The sequence below is a fragment of the Primulina huaijiensis genome, chromosome 1, assembly GCF_012295235.1.
Source record: "Primulina huaijiensis isolate GDHJ02 chromosome 1, ASM1229523v2, whole genome shotgun sequence".
NCBI lineage: Eukaryota > Viridiplantae > Streptophyta > Magnoliopsida > Lamiales > Gesneriaceae > Primulina > Primulina huaijiensis.
This window is the reverse complement of record NC_133306.1, coordinates 15,434,236-15,445,183: the sequence shown is the minus strand read 5'-3', so window position 1 is coordinate 15,445,183 and position 10,948 is coordinate 15,434,236. Positions and strand designations below refer to the sequence as shown.

General features: G+C 34.7%; 1 protein-coding gene across 1 annotated transcript; it reads left to right on the top strand.

Annotated features, from left to right (window-relative positions):
- The first annotated feature begins 4,580 nt into the window (after positions 1–4,580).
- Positions 4,581–9,806, top strand: LOC140981744 (mitochondrial dicarboxylate/tricarboxylate transporter DTC-like). Its single transcript, XM_073448167.1, has 6 exons — positions 4,581–4,808; positions 5,244–5,327; positions 6,470–6,531; positions 7,955–8,316; positions 9,160–9,374; positions 9,516–9,806. The coding sequence occupies exons 1-6, from the start codon at positions 4,692–4,694 to the stop codon at positions 9,570–9,572; spliced, it is 897 nt and encodes a 298-aa protein (XP_073304268.1). The 5' UTR covers positions 4,581–4,691; the 3' UTR covers positions 9,573–9,806.
- The last annotated feature ends 1,142 nt before the right edge of the window (positions 9,807–10,948 follow it).

Sequence of the window (10,948 nt, the reverse complement as noted above, 5' to 3'; positions counted from 1 at the left end):
TTTCGAAATACGTAGGAGCAAATGCATTGTAGTCGGGGATTCACCGTTCGCCTACGGGTGAAGATATCCTATGTGATTTGATGAGTTAATAGTGCAAGGAGTCTCTTGCCAGAGCAAGAAATGTGTTTTAAGGAAAAGTGTTTTCCTAGTTGCACATGCCATGTCACTATTAGTACTCAAAGATAAATTGCATTGTTATCGAATTCATATGCAACTCTCGATATACCAATGGTTGCAGATTCGATCGGGATATATGTGTTGAAGGGACCGTACTGTACTCTAACCATGACTAAAGGTTCTTGCAGGCACTATCAGTGATACCTAGGGGATCATGGGGCGACGCTACTAAACGCTCTTACCATGATCCGATGGGTGCAATCAGAAATGAGTTCTGACATTCTTGATCAAGGAGTTGATGAAAAGAATATGGTTAACTTGGGTAAACCCGAAAAAGAATAAATGTTATTCTGAATCACATGGAGATGTGAACCCACGGCTAGCTGTATCTCTGAACCATTGAGGGTCACACAAGTATCGGATTCTGTGTTCCCGTTGAGATAGTCAAATTTCAAGGATTTGGAATTAAGAGACTAGAGTTGGATGGAGATCAAACAAGAAGCTTATAAAGGAGTTTATGAGCTTATTCAATAGAATGGAAGAAGTGGAAGTTAGCATGATTGCTAAATAAGAAAGGAGAGTGAAACTACCTGTTTTGTGAAGGAGTTCACTAAAACTGGCAGTCAAAACAGGCAATTGCCAAATATGGTAAGTTCCAAATTCGGCAAAAGAAAATTTTGATCTTCGAAATTTTTTATTTTCATTATATGAACAAGATTTGTATCCTTAGTACATCGGCGCTCTCGGATCGTCGATCGGGGTTATAATGAGTTCGGAATCATTTTTTTTAGTGAATTTGGAATTTACTAATTAAATGATTGTGCTAATAGTGGTGTCTACTAATATGCATAAATTCTCATAAATATTTTAGAGGAGTCTAGAGTTAAATTAACTAATGAGTTAGTTTATAAATTAAAAAATAGTTATTTAATTTTATATACATATACATATATATATTTTATATGGTGATATAAAATATGTGTATATGATAATTTTGGCCAAAAGCATATTAGATTTGCTTAATTATGGATTAAGAATCTATCATTTTGGTTAATGATTAATTAAGAGTTAATTAGCATAAAAACCATGATTTTACATCATGGATCTCACGGCCAATTCACAAATTGTTTGTGAAAATTTCGGTCACGTTTTATCTTCCACCGCCGCGCCGCTTCAACTCTGAATTTTGGAAATTTGGAGGCTACAGTCTCAACGCATAAATCATTTGGATTTTCTAGTGCAAACCAAACGAGGAAAACAGTTTTCAATCGTGGACCTAATTAGGCGATCAAAGAAGAAGAGCCGTTCGTAGGGATTTACAAGAAGGGCTATATCCGCCTAAACGTCAGAATATTTTGTAGTCCAGCGTTAAGAATGCAAAGGTATAATTCTAAACACCATATGGATGTTTTTAAACACACGACGCCCAAGAAAAATTTTTAACTTCCGCTGCATCTTGGGTGCGAGAATACGATGTCCCAACAATGCCAACTAAACTTTAGCCCAATACGTCCAACAAATCAATAAATCAAGGCGACATCCGCCATATCAAATCTGAATCGACAAGTGGCTCAATATGCAATGTAATGATGCAAATCAATATCATCATCTCGATATAATAATAAACTCATCTCGATACAACAATCATCATCAAATCACAAATAATTCATCGAGCCATAGAATTTTCAATTTAAAATAAAAATGATACTTTTACCTCGTATGTTACCGACCGTAACATACCTTTCGAATATTACCAACAAGAGATCAAAATATATGGTTGAGAAGTCTTGAACCTCTGAAGTATAATATAACTCAAGAACTCGGATGATTTATCACAACAGAGCAGTTTCTGTACAAAATTCATAATTAATTCAATACTGCTTCAAATCAAGATCCGCAAATTGGATATGCAAGAAAACTCAATGTCCAACAATTCTTATTCATAAACTTTTGTTAACAAGAGTTATTTACTCAGTCGTTCATAATTTGAAACATACAACATAATTTTCGAAATTATGCATCAGTACAAATTTGGCATAGTTTAGTATTTTGAGCATAACTTCCTCAATATCCAATGGAATCAAGCCAATTTGGTATCATTTTGAAGACAAGACAATGTTCTATAACTTTCATTTGAACACCAAATTCCAAATCCCCACCAATAAATCCCAGAAGTCGGATAAACAGAATAAATGTACACAAATCTGCACTAACTCGGATTTCTAGACCATTTTTTGTAAAAATCACATATCTCTCTCATTTATTCATGGAATTGAGTTATTCAAGAACCAAATCTAAGCTAACTCAATGCTCTACAAGTTTGATGAAGACCATAACATCAAAATCCAAATTAGAACCGTCCTATAAACCCAAAATTTAGTAGGCATAAAACTGATATTGCACAAAACAAGAAACCATGCACATATCCATTCTAAATTCAAACCAACTCAAATACAACATCTTAAACATCTTAATATCTCAAATGTCAACTCAAATAATCAATTCTAAACTTCAACCCATTTCCAAACTTGAATAAATATGAGAAATAGTCACATCCTCGTGAAGCCCGTGATGAGAGGATCATAAATCTACCTTCATTTCATATTTTTCTTGAGCGAATCACCCATAAAATAAGGAATGAAATTCGATAATGGAGAGGAAATGGATGAACATTTGCGTGGAGAAGAAATGAAATGATTGGTGGAGGTGAAAGTTGACTTAGATATTGATTTTTCGCGTCTGTAGCGCCTCAGCGCCACTTTCTAGCGCCGCAACGCCAGAATTTTCGAACTGTTAGCGCTTAGGCGTCACTATTCTAGCGCCGCAGCGCGTGACTATTAACCCGATGAACAGTAATTATTATTTTTTTTAGAATTCGGGCATTATACTACAGCTAATACGATTGTCACAATTAAGGATCTGAATTCAATAAAAAGAGAAACGTATACGTATATGATAAAAAGGAAAAAGTATATGATGAAAGAAAAAATGTTTAAAGTTTATGTTCATGAAAAACTATTTTATTAAAAGTATTTTCACTGTTATTTGTGAATGTATATGTATTACTTGCTATCATGATCAAAGTTTGCTGAGTCAATAGACTCACTAGGAGTGATCGATGCAGGTGAGCTTGATATTGATGGAGGTCTTGATGGTTGAACTAGCTGGACTGAAGGTGCACACAACCCGAGGACCTTCGCTAGTTTTCCGCAAATAAAACTATGTTTATGATTTATGATTATTTAAAATTTTTTATGACTTATGATGCTTTTGAGAGGTTTTTGAGAGTATGTTAGAGTTAAGTTTATTTTTGAAATAATGTTAGTTTAGGTTTGTTGACGTTTACGACTTTATGCTTTGAATGACTTTATTTTAGATTTTCAAATATTAGGTTTGTTGGTTTATTTTAAATGGTGCAAACTATTTATATTTAAATGTTTAGTGTATCGACCGAATGAATTAAGAAAAAAAAATTCTAGTATATTTTAAAAAACAACGAATAATGAACGTTTCAGCTTAGTTGTAAATTTGTTTCCCTTCTTTTACGCTTCACTTTTCATGTATGTTCTCTTCCACTCATTTTTTNCTAGGGATGTAAATGAGCCGAACTGTTCGCGATCTTTTCGGATCTCGGCTCGTTAAAAAGCTCGTTCGGGCTCGTTCGTTAAGCTTATCGAGCCGAGCCCGAGCCTTATTTTGGGCTCGACAATTTTGTTGAGCCGAGCTTGAGAGTAATGATGTTCGGCTCGTTAGCTCGTGAACATGTTCGATAATAGGTTCGTGAGCTCAAAATTGAGCTCGGCTCGTTTAGCTGGCTCGTGAGCTCGAGCTCGAGCTCGGCTCGTTTAAGTGGTTCACAAGCTCGGGCTCGAGCTCGGCTCGTTTAGGTAGATCGTGAGCTCGAATTTGAGATAATTAATGAGTTATAATATTAAAATAATTATGTATGATAAATAATAATAAATTAAAAATTAAAAATTATATTAAAAAACGAGCCATTAACGAGCCGAGCCCGAGCCAGGCTCATTAAACAAGATAAACGAGCTTGTTTAACGAGCCGAACCCGAGCCAGGCTCATTAAACAAGATAAACGAGCCATTAACGAGCCGAGCTCGAGCCGAGCCCGAGCCAGGCTCATTAAACAAGATAAACGAGCTTGTTTAACGAGCCGAACCCGAGCCAGGCTCCTTAAACAAGATAAACGAGCCATTAACGAGCCGAGCTCGAGCCGAGCCCGAGCCAGGCTCATTAAACAAGATAAACGAGCTTGTTTAACGAGCCGAACCCGAGCCAGGCTCATTAAACAAGATAAACGAGCCATTAACGAGCCGAGCTCGAGCCGAGCCCGAGCTTCATAACTTCCGAACGAGTCGAGCCCGAGCTTCAAACCAAAGGCTCGTAACGAGCCCGAGCCGAGCCCGAGCCCGAGCCTGATACTGTTCGGCTCAGCTCGGCTCGGCTCATTTACATTCCTAACAAAACCCTTGTGTTCTTCACTAACGAGGAGTGCTCGTCTTCTCTTTTGACCATCCCTCCCTCTGTTTGAAAAACCACATTGAAGAAAAAGGAGAAACATGGGAGAGGAGAAGCCGAAATCAGCTGGAGTTTGGCCCACTGTGAAGCCCTTTGTTAATGGCGGTTGCTCTGGTATGCTTGCTACCTGTGTTATCCAGCCAATCGATATGATCAAGGTATTCGGTTTTTTTTTGGGTATACGGACACATTTCATCTTTTTTTTTTTTTGTAATTGCTTGGTTTTTGATAATTAATTTTTTGTCGGAACTGGAAGAATGTTGGCTGCTTTGTTTGTTTCAGATCTTGGATCGAATCGGCTTTTCTAATTCTAAAAAATACGGTTGTTATATTCTTGAAAGACCCTGGAATAAGTTTTAGATTCTCTTTCATACCGTAATGGATTTGTAATTTTACTGCCATTATGTGTTGATGCAAATATTATTTCAACCACGATCTTGTTGAAAGATTGATTTGAGGGTTTAGGTAGATCTGATAGTTCGGTGACTTTGTATTAAATTTTTAAACGTTGATGGTGATGAACTTAAACTCTTCTGGTGTTTTTGTGCGCTGAAGGTCATACATCTATTCTAAGTCTTTTGTCATGATTTCAGGTGAGAATTCAATTGGGCCAGGGATCAGCTGGGGAGGTTACGAAGAACATGCTTAAGAATGAGGGCGTGGGTGCCTTTTACAAGGTTTGTTTGACATGGGCAGTCATTCAATATCTATTTGCTTTCAATGTGCTAAAGAGGAAACACATTTTTTGAGTCCTTATAATTTTTTATATTTTTTACTCTTACAAGGATTTAGTTATCATCCTGATAATTCCTATCCTTAAAACCAAATCATTAGAAGGTTCAAATCTGAAACTTTTAGGAGAAAACTCAAGTCATTTAGGGAGATGAATTTGAAATTCATGGATTTCTAATATAGTTTTATTGTTATAATTAAAAATAAATCAAATCTCAATTCCAAGTATTATTTATTTACATGTTAATTACAAAAAATATAATGAATTTCAAATTCCTTTGTTATTAGGTGAAATTGAAATCTATTAATATGAAAGACTATATAACATAGAAGGCAGGTGCATTTGAAACTGATGCATATAATTTGTTCTAAGTTTTTTTCCCTAAACATAGTAATCTTCTCACTTCAGTCTCTCAATCTTTCTATGAATTTGCTTGTGTTGTTGATCTTCTCTTTGGTATTAAGATGAAGATATTTCCTGTGGTGTTCAGGCATTTGTAGCAGCATTTTGGGTTTCTTGGGAAATTGATAGATTTTGTAACTCAAAATTATAAGGCTACATCGATTGAGTTTATGGATGTCATGTGACTTCCTGCCTTGAAACAATGTAGTTCATTGATTAACATGTTTTCAAGTAGTGCTTCTACTGTACATAAATCTCCCCTATCATAATTCTCAAAATGGTTATAGATATGTTGAATATACCAATAGACAATGTGGGACATTGAAGAACCTGAGATTTATCTTCTTCAGTTTGTGCTGCTTATGCATATGGGTTTTGATTTTAATTCACAGTTCAGGTTTACTTTTGCATTTTCAGCCTCAGTTTTCCGTATTTAAATTTGATTTTCTTCATGATGGCATACAGTTCAGCAATGTTGTAAATATATGCTTTTTAAGGTCAATGAAAATTATGAAATGGATATGCCCTCTTGCAGATATGTATGTATACTTCTACGAATTTGTGATATGAGATTCAAATTCAAAAGATACTGGCTTTGTCTGGATTCAACATGAGATATTCAGATATGAGCCACATGCTTTATTTTTTTGCCTTATCTTGATTGTATTTTTATTGTTTCTACAGGGATTGTCTGCAGGGCTTCTTAGACAAGCTACGTATACAACTGCGAGGCTTGGGTCATTTAAGTAAGTATTATGAACAATGCATCTCTTATGCTATATTGCATCCTTGTTTATGGTTGGTTGATGTGACACTTCGGATAAACTAGAGTGTTGTTTATCAGTTACATTGAGCATGGACACCATTGTTTATGTTTTAAGAACACAACCAATCAAATGAGAAATTTTCTTTCCTGTCCAATTTTTTTTTTTAAGCTTATCAACAAAGATGAATGGAATCACCAGAATTTGTTAACCAAATATAGATCCGTTTCCACCATCCTAATTATTTTTATTTATACTACCTCTGTCGCAATTATATAGTCCACGTTTCTTTTTTCTGTCTTTCCACATTTAATAAACCCTTTTACTAATATACCCCTATTTAATGTGCATAATTGTATTCAATTTTCATTGACTTGTTTTCCCAACATCATTAATTTCCCAATAGCTTTATTAATATGTGTGGAAAAATAATGTTAATTGGGGTGGAGGGAGTAGCTTATTGACGAAGAAGAATGAATACACTACAATTTGTTACGATTACCTGCCTTACTAGTGCAATCTGTCTACTAGAATGGCACACATGTTAGCTCGGTCTTCGCATGTGCAGGTTTGTTTGTATTTTTTGGTTCAGAATTTTAGATTTTTCTATGTGCTTTCATAGTCATTGTAAATATTAAATAAAATCAACTAATTAAGAAACTTCGCTATAAGATGTTACATTTCATCCCAAGGTATTTATATTTCTTTGAATTAAAAGGAGCATCAAATGGAAAATGAAGCGAGGAACGGGAAAGGATAATCTTCTACACAATCCTAAGTTTTCTTTCATTAGTTCTGGTGGCTGATCAGTTTTCAAGTTGTTGGTACTAGGGAATCGACTGTTCATTTTGGTGGGTCTTTGTAGCAAGAAAGTGAAATGGATGAAGCAATTAACTAATACAGAAACTCATCGTTAAGCATGGGATTTGTATCTTGCTGTTGAAGTTTAATTTGCGTAGGTTGCATCAATAATATTTGTTTGTAGCCAGTTAATTGAATTGCTTAAACTGCTAGGTGATTTGACTGATAAAATTATTGAATTTACGTTGATGTGAAGCTTAACTTAAGAATTCCTTCTCAGAACCAGCTCTTGCAGCTTTTTTATTGATTACATCCTTGAATTAAGAGGCTTGGTGGAGGAAAAGGCGCTGGCATTAGTAGACCATCATATCTTTTTAACATTTGGTGCATCATCTGAATCAGATATATGGCAACATATGTTTCATCTATCTGGAAGTTTGAATACAACACAATATTTATTCAATTTCTGACCGCATGAGTTGTCTTCAAGCTAATTAAAATACATGGAACTCCTTTATAATAAAGGAAATACTGGAAATGTATGTAATCTTTTATAATTTAAATAATGTAAGATAGCATTTCCTCTGACTTCTTTCTGACATAGGATTTTGACAAACAAAGCACTAGAAGCCAATGATGGAAAGCCCCTCCCACTTTATCAAAAAGCTCTATGTGGGTTAACTGCAGGAGCTATAGGAGCAACAGTTGGTAGTCCTGCAGATCTAGCCCTCATACGCATGCAGGCAGATGCAACATTACCCGTTGCCCAGCGGCGGAATTACACAAATGCCTTTCATGCACTTTATCGTATTGTTGCTGATGAAGGGGTGTTAGCCCTCTGGAAAGGTGCTGGCCCTACTGTGGTAAGGGCTATGGCACTTAACATGGGTATGCTTGCTTCTTATGATCAAAGTGTGGAGTTCTTCAAGGACTCTCTTGGTTTTGGTGAGGCTGCTACAGTTGTCGGTGAGAGACTCTGACTCTATACTAGCAGTACCTTTTTCTCTGTCATGTTGGAGATAGGAGTGTCAAAAATGAACCCGATACGAGTAGGGTTGGGGGATTTAGGGTACGGGTCAGATTGGGTTGGACCCGAATTCTGACCCGAAAAAAATTGGGTTGGGTCGTGTTGACCTGAATCAAGNTTATTTATTTTAGGGCCAAGTCCAACCCTGTTTTTGTACCGAGTAATCACATTTTCATTTTTCCCTTCTGCCTTCACTTAACTTCAGCCTTCTATTTTTTCGAAGGTTTGACTTGCACAAAAATATATAACAGAATAGAGAAGTGGAGCTTGAAACTTGAAAGTTACTTTGTGATGTTTGAAATTTTTTTTGTTATGTATTGATATAATAAATTCTCATCGTATAAGATTTATTTTGTGAATTATTTGAATTTCTAAATAAATGTTTTTTTTGTGGAGTAATTAACATTTTAGACCATTAGACAGTTAAATTTAAATATTTAAGTCCATGAAACATAATTATCATATTTAGTCGAGATTTTGTTGTTACGTGTTTAAATTAAGATATTATATAATTATGTGTTTTGAATTTATATTTACTTATTTTGTTAAAGAATAAAAGAATAATGTTGCATAGTTAAAAATCAGGTCGGGTTGGTTCGGGTTTGGGTTTATAGTTTTGGGGTTGGTTTGGTTCGGGTTGGGAATTTTTTAGCACCCTTGCTTCAACCCGACCCAAAGTCATTAGATCCACCCGAATTGACACCCCTAGTTGGAGAGCATTCTTGAAACCTTACATTTTCTTATTTTTTTTATTAAGTTCAAGTTTTTTACCATTTTTTCAGGGGCTAGTACTGTATCAGGATTCTTTGCTTCAGCCTGTAGTTTACCATTTGATTATGTGAAAACCCAAATACAGAAAATGCAGCCGGATGCTGAGGGGAAATATCCGTACACTGGTTCTCTAGATTGTGTCATGAAAACATTGAAGTCAGGCGGACCCTTCAAATTCTACACTGGATTCCCAGTATACTGTGTTAGAATTGCCCCTCATGTTATGGTACTTTCTGTTTCTATATACCAGTGGTACTCTCTATTAAATGTATTTTATCATTATTTAAAACATCCACCGAGTCCTGATAAAAAATTAATATAAAATCTGCTCTTGGAATTTCTTTCAGTGTTGTTTGTGTTCTTGCAGATGACCTGGATATTCCTGAACCAGATTCAGAAGGTTGAAAAGTCTGTTGGGTTGTAAACTCGAAGAGGATCACCATTGAAGCTGTGGCCTTTGATCAAATAATGAAATTTCACTATATGTTGTATTAGGTTTTTTGGTCGAAAATCATATCCCAAAGATTGTTGGGTAATCTTATAGCAATTGAATGAATTTTTGTACTGACATGAATCATAGTAGGATAGGGATATTGATTTCTCAGGTGATTGTGGGGGAAGGTTTATTTGTTTGAGAATTCGGATTGTTTTTGACAAATAATCTGTGTGCTCTGAATTACAGATAAAAGAGTATGGAGTGGGAGTCCTTTGGCGATGAGCACACTTGGTGTGGCACATTCGGTAGCTGTGAAGTATCATTGTTGTCTTGTTGGTATTTGAAATTTAATTTATTTAATGCAAAAAAATTATTTATTTTAAATTAGCTTGACGCTTCAACCGCAGGATTAGAGAAGCTAAAAAAAAATGTTAGGATTCAGAGCTATTGATTTGTATGTATCAAATCACAATGGATTCAAAGATTAATAAATATAACGTCAAGCACAATAAATTTCTGTTTCTTTCATGCTCAATCTAATGATCATCTGGATCATTTAATAAATCAATATTGAGAGATGATGAAAATATAATTTTGTTTATATATCAATTGCTCTGAAAAAATTTATATCATACTTGTTAGAGATCTATAAATATGTTAAAACATTTATTTTAAATGTTTATGATTTAATATATCAAAATATTATTTTAAATATGATTTAATATGTTAAAATGTTGGTTCTAAATTTTATGGATTTTTATGATTTAATATGTTAAAACGTTTATGAAATTTATGATGAAACGATAACGTTAAAAGATAAGTTGGAGATATCGTGAGGGAGAAGGTCTCAGTGGGAGCTCGACGATCATATTTCTATTTGTACGAATACGATAATATGTTAATATGTTGGCAAAAGGCTCGGCAGATGGGTGAAAGTGTCGCTGATGTCTCCGTTGCTCAGTACTGTGGTAATATGTAGATGGATCCATCGCCCAATGCTACTACTTAAATTATAATTCACCCAAGTGTAGGTTGTCTGCAAGTAATATATTTCGTAAGTACGAGATCGATCCACAGAGAGGTTATTTTAAGTTTAAATTTATTAATTTATAGATTACCAAATGCAAGAACGAAGTTTACAAATTATAAATTTTGTCAAGGCTCGAGGATTTATTCTTGGTTTATGCAATATTGTTTAACTAAAAGTAAAACAAAGGAAACCACCATAAATAATGGTTCCAAGAAAATAAAAATATTTAAACACACACTTAATATAATATAGTTCCCACTATAGAAAATACCGAATTCACCGATATTTTATATATGGTACCTATGATTATATATATAACTATATAAATATATAA

Bases quoted from the DNA above. Each gene is read 5' to 3' on its own strand.
- LOC140981744 (XM_073448167.1), top strand. From the start codon at position 4,692: ATGGGAGAGGAGAAGCCGAAATCAGCTGGAGTTTGGCCCACTGTGAAG. The intron at 8,317-9,159 runs GTGAGAGACTCT...CCATTTTTTCAG, and splicing joins TGAGGCTGCTACAGTTGTCG to GGGCTAGTACTGTATCAGGA. The intron at 9,375-9,515 runs GTACTTTCTGTT...GTGTTCTTGCAG, and splicing joins GAATTGCCCCTCATGTTATG to ATGACCTGGATATTCCTGAA.